Consider the following 18,998-nt stretch of genomic DNA (forward strand, 5'->3'; position numbering starts at 1 on the left):
ATTTTGGCTGGAGGGAGTGAGTTTGATAGCTGAAGCTTTACTCCTGATTCCTTTTGTCCACTTTCCTGTCATAAATAATACAAACATTTCATGTTTTTTGATTATATGTTAAAATCTCTAAGACTTTAATGCCTTCCTATAATATTTGAGGAGCTATCTCTACTTAACAATCTAGGCTTTTGTGTTAGACCCTCCAATATAGTATCGGAGCCACGACTTATATATGATTATTCAAGAGTAGATAGATATACCAGACCTGAGTACAGGTCTCCTGCAGACCCGAAAGAGTATTCGTGAGGTGTTCTTCTTCCGTTCTCTTCTTCAATCTCCAGAAAGCATCGATTTCTCCATTGGTGAAGGATCTATTCCTCAGATGTTTAGCTGTTGAAATACCTGTTTGTCAAAAACTATTCTGGGGAATGCATGGCTACTGGGAAAGAATAAGAAGAAGGATTTGTACGTGAGCTTACCATATTTAGGATCTGGGACAGGTGAGTTCCAACCTGCCATTAGCGAACCCATCAGTGACAACACTAGCTAGCTAGCTTTCTACAATTGGAATTAAATCCTTTTGAGATACTTCAGATATACAAGGTGAGTTTGTTGGTGGGTTTTGTTCTTATCTTAAATAGAGAGGAGGTGAAGATTGAAGGCCAAATTGGAGCAGGTGGTCCATCAGGATGTGTAGGCTTCTTACTTGCATGTAAGTGTAGCCACAACATGGTTTGTATATTCTTCCTTGTCTTTCGTCGATCATATACAACAGAGAGTTCAAACAAATATCCTGAAAAGGGAGCCTAATAACATCAAGGAAAAAGAATGTAAATTTAAACCTAATGACATCATCATGCATGGAAGTGAGGAGCAGCAGAACCGACTCTAATATTCTCTCCGGATAAGGAAGGGGTCAGTCTTCTTTATCCTTTACCAAACATAATCACATTTATCTATATAAAAAAAAATCTCATATTAAAATTACTGCAAATCGTTATTTTGGTTTTGGGAGAAAGATTGCCACCATCCATGTAGATGTGTAAATTCCTACACACACTCTCTCATATTCCACCGTGGATTCTATACTCTCTCTTTTCATTAAAGCCTACTACTTACTATACAATTCGATTTCTCACCTCTTCGTTGGTGGGAAATTATATTCCAGCGTGTAGCGATCCTTCCCCCTTTGGTTTAACTTACAAGGAAAAGTTTTCCACCAAGCCTTTGTACTATTGTCTTACATTGATTTGCATTCTTTTCTCTATTCGATTTTGACAATGTAGGTTTCATGTGGATGATATTGTTTTTTGCATTGCTATTGGTATGTCGTGAGAGATTCCCCTTTTTTGATATTGTGAAAGGAATTCTTTACTAAAGAATTATGTGTGTGAGTGATCCCCCTGTTTTTTTTTGGTTGCGATTGGGGTTGGGGGGAAGGGGGGGTGGGAGGGAGTAGAGGATCCAATACCTAGGAAATTGTACATGACAAGTGGTTACTCTGCGCGTATGCAGTTGATCCGGACTAGAAGTAACCATTCAAGGGAGTAAGCTAGTCCACATGGCAAATGGAATTTATTAATCAAAGGAACTGGGCCAACCAACGAGAAGGCTTAGTCCAAAAGCACTCTTAACTAGACATAACACAATTCTACAGAAGAATATAACACCATGAACATTAGAGTGTATGGTGGTGGGAATCGAACCTGAAGCTTTTAACAACGGAAGCTTTTAACAACGGCCATGTTTCTCATTGATTTAGTTTTCTTTCACCCGCGGTAAAGAGAGAATCTCTTCAGATCAAGATTTCTTTTATTTACGATAAAGAGAGAATCTTATCATTAACTCTCACCCTTTAAAGTTCATGATCCCATATATCCTTTTCCAAGGGTCAAATGGGGTGGATGAATAGATTCTTTCTTCACCATGGGTGGAGAGACCGGAGGCTTCTACTAGCCACCGCACACTACTACGAGAGAAGTGGGTCCAGGCCGGGAGGCGCGTCTCTGCTGGACAACCCTCTGTGGAATAGCTGACGTTGACCTAACAACTAAATTCGCAACGGCTCTTTCTTTAAAATTTCAAATTTGAAACAGAAGAAAGGAGTGAGAAAGTAGCAAGGGTGCGAGCAATCGCGATCCTTCATGTCATGTTTTTAACTTTTAAAGAGTCCTCAAGAAGAGATTCATGAGGACCCTCTAATTGTTTCTTCTTTCTTCCTTCGATCACCGATCGCAAGCATTCCGTCTCAGGGAAAGGTCTCGTCTTCTCCGCTTTAATTACACAGAGTGACACAGCAGTAGCATCAGTTTCTTCAAGGTAACACTACGCCTCCCTCGTTCAATTCCATTCTTATACTCTTTGTTTCTGTTTCTGTTTTGTTATCTGAAACCCATTTTCTTCGATTGATCTTCATGAGTTCATATTATATTGTTGTTTGTTTAAAGTCGACCCTGTTTTCGTCTTTTGAGTCTTAACTGATCGTTTGATTCAGATCTCTTGAAGGAGATATTTGGATTGAAATAGAGACGATTTGAGGAGAGGAAGGATCCGGTTCTGGAAATTTCATATGCCTTTCCTTGTTTCTTATGCATTTCTTGATTCTTCCTGATTTCATAGATCTTCAAAATTTTTTATCCATCCTCGCCATTTTGACGCGTTTCCCCATTTCTGTGCAGCTTTTCTCCCTGAATAGCTGCAACGATGAATGATCTTATGACAAAATCCTTCCTCAGTTACGTGGAATTGAAGAAACAGGCGCTGAAGGATCTTGAAGCAGGGCCCGATATTGAGATGGGGCAGCTTGGCCCCCCGGACGAAGAGAATCTGGCCCTATTCTTTGAAGAGGTTAGTGCAATCAAGGCTGAAATGGAAGAGATCACTAATCTCCTCCTTGACCTTCAAGGCTTAAATGAAGAGGCAAAGTCGACTCACAGCGCTAAAGTACTTCGAGGGCTCAGGGACAGGATGGATTCGGATATGGTGACCGTCCTTCGCAAGGCCAAAATCATCAAAGCTCGACTAGAATCTCTTGATCAATCCAACAAAGCTAACCGCAACCTATCAGCGGCGTATGGAGAAGGAAGTCCGATTGATCGAACGAGGATCTCAGTCACCAACGGTTTGAGAACCAAACTGAGGGAGATGATGGACGATTTTCAATCCCTGAGAGAAAAGATCGCTTCAGATCACAAGGAAGGCCTGAAGAGGAGGTACTTCAATGCCACTGGCGAGGTTCCCAGTGAGGAGATGATCGAGAAGATGATATCAGGGGGCCAGCAAGTCCACCAGGTGTTTGAGGGAAAGACTGAATTGAATCTGGAGAATCAGGAGAGGCAGGAGGCCTTGAACCAGATTCAGAAAAGCTTGACGGAGCTTCATCAGGTCTTCCTCGATATGGCTGTTATGGTTGAGAAACAGGGCGAACAGATGAACAACATAGAACAGAATTTAGCTCGTGCAGGTGACTTCATCAATGGTGGGACGAAGCAACTCATTAATGCTGACAAGATGAAGAGAAAGAGAAGGAGATGGGTATACTTGGTTTGGGTTCTACTGCTGCTCACTGTCTTGGTGTGCCTCATTGTGTCTCTCTGGTCATGAGGAAACACAGTTTTTAACTGCTGAGAATTTTAAATGGTATTTTTCTTTTCAGGCCATCAGTTTGCCTTGCAGTGTGAGGGGTTTTTGTCTGTAAATACATCTAATAGTTGTACTCTGCTGGGTGATTTTTCTTTTGGCTTTGAATGTCAACTGTGATTCTATACTTCTTTCCAGCAGTTCAATGGAGATTTGTTTCATCATCTGTGTTCATGTTCCATAGGCAGTTAGTTACACATTAAAACTAACACTAGGATGTTATTTTTAGATTCCAGATACTTCAGATTTGGATTTAAATTCAGGTCGGCCATGAACAGGATGAGATAAATTCATAGCTGTGTTCCTGTAGGTTTTGCAGCCTAAAAGTGTGTTTACAAAAAGGTTAGGGAAGAAGACTACACTCAACCATTGCCAATTTGCCACATTGCCACCACGAGATGCAGACCTCTAACCATGGGAAGTAAGGGCGTACTCAGTGCACGAGGCTCCGGGGAGGGCCATAATGTAGAACCCGTGACCATTTGGTCACAATGTGGAGCAACCTTTACCGTTGCACCAAGGCCTGCCCTCAACCATGGGAAGTAAAGGCAAGCAAATAATAGATACCTCATTTTTTCCGAACCTATGTAAATGAAATTTTGCCTTATTTTCGTTGTTGACTTCACTAATATTGTTTTTAGGGTCTACATTATGCCTAGTGAAGTATAACGCTTCACTATTTTCCACATGACAGTCATGGGTTAGTTCATGTGATAGAGGACCAGACTAGCATCTCATTGGTACACCTTCAACTTAAAATGAGTAAAGGAAATAACTAAAATTACAAAAGATGCTGTTTTGATAATTTTACTAAAACTTTGGATTAAAATTTGAGCAATTTTTCTTACTTTGAACTAAAATTTGACCATTGAGATATGTATGTGGGTTGGGGATGTGGGGTTTTGTATCACATGGAATAACCCATGTACTACTGAGTGCCAAATATTGAAGCATTATAATTTCATTAGGCATAGTGATGATGCGTTTGGAAACAACCTCCTCTGCATGGCAGGGGTAAGGCTAAGAATCGTCGAAGCACAAGCTCATTTCATTGAGCTGGTAGCAGGAGAGAGGATGATTTGGTTGATATAGAGGGAGATCCAGTCTATGATGACGATAGTGGTGATGAACACGAAGAGGGAGAATTGGAAGACTATCGCCTCAAAACCTAGGAAAGGCTCCTAGCGCGAAAGACACTTGCCTTCCAGACCCTGCAGTAGTCGGGAGCCTCGTGCATTGGGTTGCTCTGCTATGTTCTCAAAAGTAAGAAATTTATCTTCTGTCTAAATATGATAACTTATGTTAAGATTAAGAAGGAAAGATGGTTAAGTCTTGTATATGCCATTGAAATATCTGGCCTTGTTTTGATTGTTATTAGAAACATCAGAGATACAAAAGTGACCAAAGACAGAGAGAGAGAGAGATAAAAAGTGCACTCAAAGAAGATGATGAAAGTTGGAAATATCTATAAACGTAGAAAGGCCGGGAATATGTGTTTCGATTTTCATCAAGGTGTAATCTGTCGGGATTTAAGAGGATATCCTCTCCATGCTGTTTCAAATCCAGCAGCGTTTTCTGTTATGGCAGCTGGTGAAGCCATGGCCATCTGCTCCTCATTGCTATATGCACTCTTAGAAGGGCTTGAGAAGGTGGTTGTTGAGTCAGATAGCAAAGACGTGATCTCCTACTTACAAAAGGGAATTACTTCTTCTCCATTGAGTCTGAGAGCTATATTAATAGATAATATCATGTTTTTATCAAGTTACTTTGTTAATTGTATTTTTACTTTTGTTCCAAGGGAGAATAACAGTTTGGTTGACTCCCTGACAAGGATGACCCTATTGGTGACGTATACCATGGTGTGGCCTATTTCCGATCCATGGTTGTGTGATTTGTACAATGCCCAGCCATGAGTTTCTCACGTTATCCTTAATAATATTTTCTTACGTAAAAATAATAATTTTGATCAAGGTATTACAACAAGGAATCAGGTCCAACCGATTTCGATTCAATCCAATTCTGTTCCAAATTTGCCAGAATCGGTTAAAAAAGAACCAAAATCGATCCGATTTCGATTGACCTTGCCAACTATTAAAAAAGGTTTAGATAGTTCGAGCTTTGTGGGATCAGCACGTTTGGGCCAGATTTGGACCGAAACCCATCTAGGCCCAGACTGCAGCTTGGTCACATCCATGGTAAACGCTTCATTGGTTGGGTCATTGGGTGCTTTGAGAGTTTGTCATTTTGTGAATTCTAATCTCAAAAAAATCTGGGGAGGCAATGGCTACTCTGTTCTTTGTTTTCTGCGGAATTGCGGATGATGAAGCAATGGCTCTCTTTGTTGACACCTTTCTTCAGCGTCTTAGAGCCCATACGTTTGCACGCCAGTTTCAATGGCACGTCTCCTCATGGCTCCTGCAAACAAGTTTCCTATGGATCCAAAGTCTCAAACTCTGTCGCTCTTAGAAACATGTTCAGGCATGGAGGAGCTGAAGCAAATTCATGCCCAAATGTTCAAGACGGGCCTTGTTCTGGACGCCATACCAATTAGCAGACTTCTATCTTTCTGCGCTACCTCGGCTTCTGGCGACCTCTCCTATGCCCACCTGGTATTCCAAGGAATCCAGAGACCCAACACGTTCATGTGGAATGCCATGGTCAGAGGTTACTCCAACAGCAATAACCCTGAAGAAGCCCTCCTCCTCTACCACCATATGCTCCACTTTTCTGTCCCACCCAATGACTACACCTTCCCCTTCTTGCTCAAGTCCTGCGCTGCTCTTTCAGCTTTGGAAGAAACCCAACAAATCCATGCACAGATACTCAAGACAGGCTTTGGCTTTCAGGCTCATGCCACCAATGCTCTGCTTCATGTTTATGCCAAGTCCGGCAGCCTTGAGTCTGCTCATCGCCTCTTCGATAGGGTGAACCAACGAGACACTGTCTCTTGGAACTCCATGGTTGATGGGTACGCCAAGAGTGGCGACATGGAGAGAGCCCGTGAGCTGTTTAACCAGATGCCTGCAAAGAATGTTATCTCCTGGACGTCCATCATCTCTGCCTGCGTTGGTGCTGGTCTATCCAAGGAAGCCTTACATCTCTTTCACCAAATGCAGAATGCGGGTGTCGAACCAGATAATGTTGTGCTGGCCAGGATACTTTCTGCTTGTGCACATCTCGGGGCTTTGGATCAAGGCAGATGGATTCATGCTTACATTGACAAAAGAGAAATGCAGATTGACCCAGTGCTCGGTTGTACTCTTGTAGACATGTATGCTAAGTGTGGTGATGTGGAGGAAGCTCTGAGTGTTTTTAGAAATATCAAAAAGAGAGGAGTCCCTGCATGGACGGCCATAATTACTGGATTGGCAATTCATGGTCGGGGAAGAGAGGCCATTGACCTCTTTGAGGAGATGAAGAGGACAGGAATCAAGCCCAATGTAATCACTTTCACTGGGGCTTTGACTGCTTGCAGTTATGCAGGCTTAGTGGATGAGGGGATTTTAATTTTCAACAGCATGAAGAGAGTTTATAATGTGTCTCCATCGATAGAGCACTACGGGTGCGTCGTCGATCTTCTTGGCAGAGCTGGGATGCTGAAGGAAGCCGAAGAGTTGGTAATGACAATGCCCATGAAACCAAACGCTGCCATTTGGGGGGCACTACTGAAAGCCTGCCATATCCACAGAAACTTTGAGTTGGGCAAGCAAATCGGCAAGATCCTGCTTGAAGTGGATCCTGGACATAGTGGCCGATACATTCACTTGGCAAATATTTTTGCAACAACAGGTGAATGGGATCAAGCTGTAAAAGTGAGAAGGCTGATGAAAGACAGGGGAGTCATGAAACTCCCAGGCTGCAGTTCAGTCAGCTTGAATGGTGTTGTCCATGAATTTTTGGCTGGGGATCGGTCTCACTCACAAGCAAAAGAGATTTATCTCATGTGGAGCAGAATTGCAGAGAGACTCAGACAGGAAGGATATGTCACTGCAACTAGAGATTCACTACTTGATCTGGAGGAGGAGGAGAAAGAAACAGCAATCCATCAGCACAGTGAGAAGTTAGCCATTGCATTTGGTTTCATTAGTACTGAGCCAGGAACAGTGATTCGGGTCACGAAGAACCTTAGGGTGTGTGAGGACTGCCACACAGCGGCAAAGCTCATCTCTAAGATTTATTCTCGTGAGATTGTCATGCGAGATAGGACTCGCTTCCACCTTTTCAGAGATGGAAACTGTTCTTGTAAAGATTACTGGTGAAGAAGAAAAAGAAATACCTTATCAATTAATCACCCATTATTATTGATTACATAAAACAAAATCAAGATATCATTAGAGGTACTTGAACATGTGCAAAATTTTTCTAAATTTGGATCTTCATGTTTTCCATCTCAAGCTAAAATAGCTTTGCTTCAGCTGATGCTAAGATGCTGCTCTGCTACCCATGACTGCTCGGGTTCAAGTTGAACTTTTCCAATCTGCAGGTGGGGATGCAAAACCATATTAATTACCAGAAGAATCCAGCAGACTGTCGTGTCAAATGATAGAAGCCTTTGGCCTAATAATAGGGATAGGGAATCATTGCCTGCCACAGTTCAGTGGGCATGCCACATCTTGCATGGGCGATTCACCAAAATTCCCTCCACGTCAAGGGAGATTGAAACTCCAACCAAGAAAATACGGTAAAACGTAATAAAGACAAATCTTGTGCCCATCATGGTGGAAAAGCAATAAACAATCGAATCAGGAAACAAAGGAAATTATCAAAAGATTCAATACCTTGGCATTTTCAACACAGACAAAATCCTTGTAGCAGTGTTCCATCGTCAAATGAGGGTTCCACAGAACACAATCTGACCAACTGCACAGAAAATAAAGGTGTACAAAAAGAGTAAAACACAAGATGTTTTCCCCTGTTTTCCTTTTATTGAAACATTAAAGGTTGAAAAAAGCCAAGAACATGGAGGGTTGCATTCATGTACTTGGTATTCTTAAGGGATATTGTGTCTCCCAATCCATTGTCAAGCTCTATCTCATTGGGAGCATTGAGGTAAACGCAATCCACAAATCCTGGAAAAGTGATCACATCCCTGAATTGTGAAAAAACAGTCAGAATCTACAGAGTAATTTCTTCTACATTTTCAGTAAAACATGAAAACATAGTAATAAAATTTATACTGTTCATACTTCAAACAGAACTTAGTGCCTCCGACATGAGTTTTTTATCCATTAAAATGATAACTTGCTTTGCTTGTAAGGTTTGTGAGTTGTACAGCAGACCTCAGTTATCTTCATTCACATACCTATGCCTATGAATCCTAAATAGAAGCACCCTAGACAGATGGGCTGAGACCTCTTTACAATTTCAGCAATGCTGCTTCTATATACTAAAACCAGGTCACTGCCCTTCTCTCACGGCACAAGGTGACAACCAAGCACAGTTTAATAGAAAGATGTCTTAATCCATACATAGCACAAACACTATATCATTTATTACATTAGGAAGATTCAGTGCAGAAAATGTGAGAACCTGATATTTCTAGAATGATGAAAATGACTAGCACCTGTATAGAGGAAATAAATGTGAATCCATCTTCTAGTTCTATTCAATATTTCTAAATGAGTTTTGATTTAGTTCCTTGTCAAAGTTGAACCTTCAATGTTATTTAGATTTAGTTCATTTTTTAACATTAGTAATACCACACATTTCTTATTGAACAAATAATGAAATAGAAATGCACGTATATACTGTTATGTGTTGAATTACCAAATAGAAAAGTATGCACACACTCATGGAAAAGGTTAGCTGCCCAGCCTAATTGGCCAAGCTTGATTATAATTAATCAACAGAGACAGATGAAGCGACAATTTCTAGGCCCCTCCCAAAACCATTTCCAGCTGCAAAAATCATTTTTCACATGTTAACTTTTCAGGCAATTTTTCAAGTATTTATTCAATTTTTTTATGATGGGTTGAATAATTTTTTATGAAATTATTATGAACTATGAGTCTCTTTAGTTTCTTTATGGAATTATTATGGACTATGATTATAAATTGAAATGGTTTCTATTGCAGGTACCAAGCAAATTCAGCCAGAAGTGTTTTCTGAGTAGTATAAAATGTGATCAATGCAGATTTGCCCAACACAGTGACCTTTTTGCTGAAACTGGAGCATATTTATTAGAGAAAATTGCAGACTCATAAGGAAGAGAGTACAAACCTATCCTCAATGTCCTCCACAGGATTATTAGGGTCTGGATCCTTGTTCAGTGTTTTGCAACCCTTGAGAGCTTTTACTGATGCCGCTGCTACGGATCCCTGCACAATAATTGGACAAGTTCGATCCAACCACCATTGAAAATTCTACGTCAACATCATGAATCACTTAGTGGTATAACAAAATAATCCACTACAACAACTAGGACACAAAACAAAGAGGCTACAGTATAATGATCCATTCTGATCTATATCTGTTATATCTATCTTGGATCTGAAGATATAGATCTGTTCTAAAGTTGGCTCAAATTCAGATATAGGGTTAGTAGAGTCTTTTTCACATTTTCCCCAAAGACAGAATGAAGCATAACTATCAAGATCCAACCAGTATCCAATTAATATTTTTGACCTTTTAGGTTTCAGTCAAAATGTGTCAGCTAGTATGGGTAATATTGGATCAGGATTCAGATACTGAATAGCCAATATAAATCTGAATCTAGATTTGGATCTGCATGGAACTGAGCCACATTCAACCTAATTCATGCCCTAACAGCAACCACGAATTTAGCATCCTCCTCCCCCCCCCCCCCTCTTCCACCGTGGAATGAATTTAGGATTCTTACGCTGAAGTAAGTGTGCAATGCAGTATTAAATGAAAAGGGCTTAGTATCTGTATTTTTTATCATCAGCTCTGTAGAAAGGCTCTTTGGATTCAATGTGACCTGCAAAGCAATTGACATTGCAAAAAAACCCTGAGTTTGGTTTGGCAGTAGAACAAATAATAAAGCAAAGAATTGGGAAGGTACTGAAACTCATTTGAAAAACTGACCGTGTATAAAGCTTGGAAGCTGAAATCCCACATAGAACGGCTGTAAGGACCATCCCTGAGTTCCAGAGTTATGATGGGATTTCCCTCCACATCAGAAAAATTAACAATAGACCAATTCATGTTCCTTGCAAACCCATGCTGTTACAAAAGAAAAAAAATAATACAATAGAATAAAAAGAGTATCGCCATAAATCAAAACAAAAATTGGAGATTGAATAACAAAGAGAAACAGAACGCTAGGACCAGCTTTCCAGAGACACAATCAGCATCATCTAAATGTAGAACAGTAATTCAAGTTTTCTATCATTATAACCATAAGAAAATGTCTAGAAATGGCATATCCAACAGAGGGAAGGACAATCTTTCCCAGAGATGCATGTTTTCATCCGGTAGAATATCATGAAAGGTGGAAACTAACCCCTTCTGTATCACATGCAGTAATATAGGTTTCTCAAGCCCACACTTCGGTGATTCTACATTTTCTTGGTGAAAATACCATCATTAGCTAGATCTATTTATCAATGGCCTTTGCTTTGGGTTTAGGTATCAATACAACTAGGGATGGACCCAGTGGAACCTTATTTTGATTTCATGCCTTCATGGGGTATAGAGCCACTCAATACTCATGACAGCACATAAAGTTCAATTATTGTAAAAAACGCAAATGAGAGGAATAACAATTATTGATTAGTAGCAAAGACTGGAAATAGGAAATGAAAGAGAACCACACCTGCTGGATTGGACCAGGTCCGAACTGTGGAAAACAATGTGGGATGCCTCCACTAATTTCAATAAAATATGGTTAGTATCAAGAAAAAACTAGGAAAATAGTAGTAATAATTTGAAACTTCAGCCTTCAAACTCAATCTGATCACAAATGCATCCCACATTGGATACGTTGGAGTGAGAAATAAAAAACCAGAAAGGCAGCAAAATAATTCAAATTTTCATGTTTCTTATTAAATTTATTAAGTTGGAGAGCATGGACAGTTGATAGTTGATATCAAAGTCCTTGGTTCAAAAGCCATTAAATTGATAATCATTAATCCACTTGGTCGTAAATCCACCAACACCAAGAGCACACAATGTACAAACACCATCTAATTCCCTAACTTAATGGGAAACGAACTCCACACACACAGACAGAGTCCATTGGATGAAAAAAAAAAATCCTTTCTGAACTCACTCAGATTTTTGGATGAAAAAAAAATCCTCTCCCACCCCCCTCCCCCTGTGGGAACAAATCAGAGAATCCAGATTTGATTGTTGTACCACCAGGATATCTTTTGTTTTCCCTTACAGGAAGACGAAGAAGAAATCCTTCTCACTCTCCGACTGAATGCAATCATCCAAAGCCTCTTCTAAAGATCATTGATTAGATCATCATAGAATACCAAATACTTTATAAATTTTATTAGTTGAAACGGTCAAGCCAATATTGCACACAAATCAAATGAAGATTTAAAAACTAGAACATGGAAATCAGTAATGGACAAGGATCAGCTGAAGTGCAAATACCTGATAGGTTTTTTACCATCAAATTTAGCATCTGGCCTAACAAAAAGGAGATCCTTGCCACTTGGAACTTTCCATGATGTGACACAGCCACCGAAGAGATAAATCTCAGCCTCACTGCAAACAAGAGATTCATTCTTGGTGATACCAATTGCAAATGATGATTTGAATAGTCAGTGCTATTTGTGATTATGTTCCATGGGTAGGACAATACTGCACAAGACTGATATTTTCCAATACAAAATGTGGCCAACTATCTTAATCCAGGAGAAAAATGAGTTCAGTAGGAACTTCAGGTGATGCATGTTTTTTTCCATTGGAATGTCTTATATCTAACTTGAAGTTAGTACTGTGCTAGAAAATAAGCATATGGGTTTTCTTCAGAAAGAGAATTGATGAGGAGGAACAAAAGAAATTGAAGAATCTCACAAACACGTACCAACCATTAGCTGACTTCAGCAAAACCTTTGGTAATTTCCCCTCTCCTTCTGTAAGTTGAACTCCCAAAGAAGATGCTTCTTGGTGTGCGCATGAAAGAGTAAGACCAGTAGATCTGTGCAAAAATCAAGTAGATGCGTATTATCAAACACAATAACAGCATAAAGCTACTGCATAAGGTGAAAGAACAAAAAGCCTCAATTTTTTCCATATTTTTTCAGCAAATAATAACAGACAATTAACTAAATCGATCCTGAAAAATTAGAGTGTACTTATCGAAACAAATTTAGAGAGAGTGTGTTGTGTAGTAATCAAAAACGTAAGCGGACCCAATATCACATTTCGTTCAGGGAATCATCAGAAAAATTGGTGAAAATTAAGCATCGAGATACTATCATGGGAACCCGAAGCAATGTGGTGTGATCTAAGAATCGAAAACTTGAAATCCCATACGGCAAATCAAATTGCAGAGACAAAGACTCACTGGTTTCGCCGTCTATGGTTTATGGAAGTCATGGGCAGAATTGAAGACACCATGGAATTCGTAGCCATCTTCAGGTTCTCTCTCTCTCTCTCTCTCTGCTTGTGGTCGGAATATTACAGGAAGTTAGCGTTAGATGGAGAGAGCTCCCGCCAATCGCCTTGTGACATTTCTAAAGGAAATTCGGCCTCTAATAACTAATATTTAATAATAAATTTTGAAGGTAATACCATGATGTTTTTTTTAAAATTCATGGTAACAAATTTTATAGTTGACAATTTAATAATAAACATTCAAAAAGTTGTAGATCTAACCTAATCTTCAATAATGAATAATTCTCAAAGTAATTAACTTGATCATCTCATAGTACTTAACTAGTGATTACTGAGTACTAACTTCTTATATCTATTGACTAATAATATTTAGAGTGTTCCAATATAATATTAGGTTATTTCTAACTAAAATTAGTCATACCTGTGCATAGCATATTTACTTTTTGGGAGAAAGAGCACCATCCGGCTGCGCAAGACATGCCATCCCTGGACCTTGACACAAGAGTGTGCAAAATGACCATTGCACCGCTGGTCATTTCCAGAGTTCTAGGGGGTGCGATGGCCATTTCGTGCGCCTTTGTGTTAGGGCACAAGGGTGGCATGCGCTATGTGATCGGGTGGCATTCTGTTTTTTTCTCCTTTTTCCTCCCTTTTTTGGTTGGATATATGCATCTCTGAATTATGTAAAGTTTTAATATTTATACTATAATACATGAATTATACATCCCCATTCTTTTATAATAAGATAATCAAAATGGTGATTTAAGGAGTTGTAACCTTCTTTAGATTACCCCTTATCCTATTCCCAAATGGAGGGATCAAAAAGGGTTCTCAAACTACTTTTAAAACTTATCATTATGCCATTATTAACATTAAGTTATAAATTTTTCGAATAAGCATGTGAAATGACATGATTTATCCTCGGGTGTTGAAGTAAAAGAGCAACAAAAGTAAGGTTCCAACTCTTTTTTTTACCAACATTAATTACAACATTATTTTTCCTACATTCTTTATAACAAATTTTCAGATAATTTTAATCTTAAAGCATGTTGACTTGAATTAAAAAAATGAATAACTACAAAGAAAGGAAAAAAAAAATAGCATGTTCATCAATTATACTTTCTTTATGTTTTGGTGAAGAACGCTCCTCTACCACTTTGTACCTATTTTTCTTGTTCTTTCCGGTGATTCTAGTTTTCTCACTTTGTGTAAAATTATAAAATATATAAATTTTAAAGTCAGACTTTGTATTTTGAAGAGACTTTTGCAATGTTTTTTATGTAATAAGATAAGAAATTCTAAAGTAACATTTTCTTTGAGAGTGAGAAAAAGTCTTTGGGAGAGGGTTTTCTTAACAAACGGGGTAATCTACATCCCCACACACAGATTTTGGGTATGCTAGCACCCTATATGTCTATCTCTTTTTCCCTTCTTTTGAAGGGTAAAGGAGTTGTTTCAAAGGGCGAAGAGAGAGATAGACACATAGGGTGCTAGCATACGATATACCATTGCCATACCAACCCTCTCACTATTTTTTTATCAACCCAAAAAAATTAATAAATAAAGTCATGCCAGGAGGCATAGGTTACGACGCTTGCTCAAAAGAGACTTTGGGATTACATTATGTATCACCAATTAAACTATTTCAAATTATTTTTTCTTTTCTTTGAAATTCTAATTAAAAATTGCTAGTGATGGACATTATAAAATCTTATTCAAAGCTATGACTCACTAATATTGAGAAACACATACACATCTTAACAACGAAAAAACTAAAGAAGCAACATCAATCACTTCTTTCCCAAACCAAATTGAAGAATGTCAAAGTTACAAAGGAATGTAGATTGCATTGCTCAAAATGGAGAAGTAGAACTTTTCTATGGAGCTTATATATTATTAACCATTTTCAAGAAAAAAATAAAAATTTATACTATCAATCCCCTTTAGAAGAAAATAAAAGAAGTATTATATACCAATCTCACAACTTTGTAGACTTTGGTAATTATGTTATATAAATGATCAAAATAAACTTGAATATGTATTTCTCATTAAAAAAAAAAAAAGATTCTTCCCACACCAGTAGTCTAGGTAACTCTTCCCTGTTTTAAAGATTTTTTTTTGATACACCAGAAGATAATGAGATTCTAATAAAAGATATGATTTATAAGAATTTTTTTTTTTTTTATCAATTTGAAATTTTCAATTGCACTTATTCCTCAATTCTTGCTGAGAATAGCTTAGCATAGGAGGGTGTTGAATATTATTAGTAGCTGAAACCTGATAAAAGGAGAAAAAGAGACAAGTGTTTCCTTCTCCTTCATAGAAAATATTGAACTGTCTTTTGTTATGGGGGTGGAGGGAAAGAGGAAGCTGTGGCCTGTGGCCTGTGGCTGTGAGGGAGGAGAGAGTAGAGGTAGTATATCTTATACCCATCTAACATGTGATGCCCCCACACCCTGCCTAATCAACTCGAGAACCACTCATATTTCATTGCCCACCAAAGAATATTCTCTGACTATTCTCTAAGTGGGTAAGTTGAATGCAAAACTAATTAGTTTTAATTTGAAAACTGTTTTCCTGTAGTTAAGGATAAATAAAAAAACAAAAAAATTATGTCAGAAGTGGGATTTGAACCCACGCCCTCTTTCGAAGACCAGAACTTGAGTCTGGCGCCTTAGACCACTCGGCCATCCTGACAGGAACCCTAAGATGATTGCTAAATTATATTACATTTGCTAAATTGTAATTATATTTATGATATCTTTGGAAGTCCTGAATATTTATGATTGTTACCTTACCAACTGCTCAGACGTAAACTGAGCTTTTTTATGTTAGACCACGCATATATATTGAGAATAATTTCTTCAATTTGTTGGGGGGGGCCAAAACACAGTAATAGAAATCCCATTTTCCAGCAAGCCAAACCCCAATAATCCATAATTCCTTATTGGAGTTTATTGTACACATGAGTCCATTCATAGACATCAAAACAATGTAGACAAAAACAAACACATCTCTCATCTCTGCTTCTCTTTAGATTGGGTTCTGGTGATTGTTCGAATTTGGAATTTAAATATATTCTCAACTTCCTTGGACCTGCAACTTCTGCAGGGGATAATAATTATAGATACAAACATAAAATAGAGGTAGCTATTACTGTGTTTTTCTCAGTTGTGATTAGCAAGAGGGGAGATCTTTTGGTGGTGGTAATATGGATTGATCAGGGCCTTGTCCATCTTCTACCAAGAAAGCTGTCTTCAAACCCCAACTGGTGTGGAGCTCCAAGTGGCAGTGCATGAACCAAACACCTAGTAAGAGTCAAGAACATCAATAAGAAACATATATAGTTCAGGATCACAATGTTTTAATCCCAAAAATAGTGTATAAGATTACCTGGATTATCAGCCCTGAACCTAATTGCAGTCCAACCTCCAGTGGGAACTCCTACAGTATTCCTCTCAGGAGGATCTACCAAGTTATATTTAGCCGGATCTTTCGCAGGGTCGAAGTTTCCGATTCCTGTTCCGATCACGAAGAAGTTGTAACCATGGAGATGGAATGGATGGGACTCAACAGTAAGAAGATTAGTGTCTTGAAGAAGCAATTCCACAGTAGAATTGTAAGCAATCTTACTGAGCCTAGTGCCTAACGAAGTCCCAAGGTTGGCTGTAAGTGGTGCACCAGTGTAATTGAATGGTGTGGGAGGACGGTCAGGGAAATCTGTCCTAAATACTCCATTAATGTTGAAATAATGAGCTTGAAGAAGCCCAATTTTGGGCATCTGGAAAGTGATGTTGTTTAAGGAAGCAGTGAGTTGTGTTCCATTCTGGCAAGTAAGACATGGGTTCATACCCAAACCAATGGTGTAGAAAAGATGCCGGTTGACATTAAGGGGCACATTTGCAGGGAATTGAACAGAGTTTAGACTCCTAAGCTTGCTGGTATAGTTCATAGCAAATGCAGTGTCATTGGGTAAAGGCAAATGAGGTAGGCTTGGAATTACAGTATTTGGAATGCCTTTGTATTGGACTATTGCAGTGGCGGTTTTGTTGTCTATGGTAAGTGGAACGTCCATGAAAGGCCTAGCGGCCATGAAGTATCTGTTTGGCATTTGGTTTGCTTGAATTAGGACAGTTGTGGTCTGGCCAGGTTCAATTAGTAGAGCTTCAGTCGTGAAGGGCTTGGTGTAAACTGCATCAATCTCCACAACAGTCATGTTGTGTCCAGAAATAGCGAAGAAAAGCTCGTCGTCAAGGGCAGCATTGATGATCCTCAAGAGGTATGTCTTCCCCTGTTCTACCTCCATTGCATAAGTATCTAAGCAAAGCAAATGGAATGAGTAATTAGGATGAAATGCAATGCAAAGCAAAGCAAAGCAAAGCCTTTTTTACTTTATTCCCATTTGGGCCCAGAGATTGAATGAGTTCTTACGTTTCTCAGAACATGGATAGAGTGGTCCTGGCTTCCCATTAATGGTATGTGCGTCTGATGCTCTTGGTGGCAACCCCAACTTGTTACCCTTTCTAACCTCTTCTTCAATATCTGTGTTCCACCATTCTCCTTCATAACAAGCAAAGTAAGATTTATAGAACTGTCCCTCTCTTGCTACAGCAATAAACTAATTGATTTATGAACTCACCTAAGAGTATATTAAACTCCCTGTGAGGTTGTGGGAATGGAAATGGAGTTCCTTGTTTTGGCATGATCACAATAGCACCATAAACTGTTGCCCTTAGCCAAAAGATATGAGCATGCCACCATAGGGTTCCTCTTTGGCCCGTAACGTTGAAATCGTAAGCGTAGCTATGTCCGGTCTTGATCGGACATTGTGTTATATAAGCTGGCCCATCTGCCCAACCATTGCGGAATTGCTTCAATCCATGCCTATAAGAGCAAATGAGTGTCTTGTGTGAGATAATTACCATAAGTTGTACTAGTATAGATTATGGATTGTCTTACCAATGAATAGACATGTTATAATGAGCAGAGTTTGTAACATTGATAACAACTCTGTCTCCTTCTCTAACATAAATAGTAGGTCCCGGGTACATTCCATTTACAGTGACAATGGGCTTGGCATGGCACAATCTGCTCACATTCTTCACTTGAATCTGGGAAAAAAGATAAAGAAGAAACAGAGATCATCACTGATCATAGAAATAATAGTAAGTGTAAATTGATCAAAGACCAAGAACTCACATCAAACTGATACTTCTTCAATGCAGCTTCAGCAGAAAAAGAAAGAAGCCCAAAGAAAAGGAAGAGAAAGAGAGATGATGAGTAGAAAGCGCCTTGTGTTGCCATTTTGGGTCAAAATATTTGAAACCCAATTAGTTTGTAGATGAGAGATACGGTTTGAATTGAAGGTTTTATATGTGTGTGTATACAGGAAGGTTAAGGTAGAGGCTATCAGTTTGTTAGAAGGGAGATGTTGTAGTTGATTAGGTTAGGGGATGTGAAGGGTTTGCACGCCCAGCAAGGTTGTAAGCAAATACTGATGGGGACTTGCATTTTTTTTCTTTTTTGGGAGAAGAAGGGTTATTGAGAAGCACACATAGCAACCTGAACTCCATTTTAGAAGAAGCTAATCACGCTGAGCTTTACCGTTAAGGGAAAGGAATAGCTTTTTTTTTTTGGCCTTTCTACCAAAGATGCTTTTCATTTAATTGAGGTTCTATTGCCAACAGTACACCTCGCCAATAGTTAACAGGCAAAGTGGTGGAATGGGAAAGCTAGAGAACACATATACATATGTATATTATCAATTCAGATCTTCTACGGCACAGCTGCCCGTAGCGGTCTGTGCGACGCAGACTGCTTCGTGCACGTAAAGACCA

At 39.0% G+C, this 18,998-nt stretch overlaps 4 protein-coding genes, 1 long non-coding RNA gene and 1 other non-coding gene across 6 annotated transcripts; 3 read left to right on the forward strand and 3 right to left on the reverse strand.

Annotated features, from left to right (window-relative positions):
* Positions 1-7: 7 nt before the first annotated feature.
* Positions 8-16,761, forward strand: LOC122658906. Its single transcript, XR_006332508.1, has 3 exons — positions 8-67; positions 901-906; positions 16,750-16,761. It is a non-coding gene; the product is annotated as an uncharacterized LOC122658906 (long non-coding RNA).
* LOC122658904 (syntaxin-112-like) lies at positions 2,655-3,661 on the forward strand. The gene has a single exon (XM_043854058.1). It carries the CDS (start codon positions 2,695-2,697, stop codon positions 3,592-3,594), a length of 900 nt encoding a protein of 299 aa, XP_043709993.1. The 5' UTR covers positions 2,655-2,694; the 3' UTR covers positions 3,595-3,661.
* On the forward strand, positions 5,896-8,025 carry LOC122658897 (pentatricopeptide repeat-containing protein At5g66520). The gene has a single exon (XM_043854051.1). The coding sequence runs from the start codon at positions 6,024-6,026 to the stop codon at positions 7,887-7,889; it is 1,866 nt and encodes a 621-aa protein (XP_043709986.1). The 5' UTR covers positions 5,896-6,023; the 3' UTR covers positions 7,890-8,025.
* Positions 7,887-13,242, reverse strand: LOC122658901 (putative glucose-6-phosphate 1-epimerase). Its single transcript, XM_043854055.1, has 10 exons — positions 13,112-13,242; positions 12,629-12,742; positions 12,193-12,306; positions 11,405-11,456; positions 10,675-10,812; positions 10,469-10,567; positions 9,850-9,947; positions 8,612-8,719; positions 8,409-8,490; positions 7,887-8,107 (listed from the first exon to the last, which is right to left on the reverse strand). The coding sequence occupies exons 1-10, from the start codon at positions 13,177-13,179 to the stop codon at positions 8,042-8,044; spliced, it is 939 nt and encodes a 312-aa protein (XP_043709990.1). The 5' UTR covers positions 13,180-13,242; the 3' UTR covers positions 7,887-8,041.
* TRNAL-CAA lies at positions 15,775-15,858 on the reverse strand. Its single transcript has one exon. It is a non-coding gene; the product is annotated as a tRNA-Leu (tRNA).
* LOC122658898 (laccase-11-like) lies at positions 16,321-18,471 on the reverse strand. The gene is made up of 6 exons (XM_043854052.1): positions 18,361-18,471; positions 18,121-18,272; positions 17,801-18,045; positions 17,593-17,721; positions 16,555-17,478; positions 16,321-16,469 (listed from the first exon to the last, which is right to left on the reverse strand). Exons 1-6 carry the CDS (start codon positions 18,463-18,465, stop codon positions 16,339-16,341), a joined length of 1,686 nt encoding a protein of 561 aa, XP_043709987.1. The 5' UTR covers positions 18,466-18,471; the 3' UTR covers positions 16,321-16,338.
* Between the last annotated feature and the right edge of the window lie 527 nt (positions 18,472-18,998).

Source organism: Telopea speciosissima, chromosome 4, assembly GCF_018873765.1.
Source record: "Telopea speciosissima isolate NSW1024214 ecotype Mountain lineage chromosome 4, Tspe_v1, whole genome shotgun sequence".
Taxonomy (NCBI): domain Eukaryota; kingdom Viridiplantae; phylum Streptophyta; class Magnoliopsida; order Proteales; family Proteaceae; genus Telopea; species Telopea speciosissima.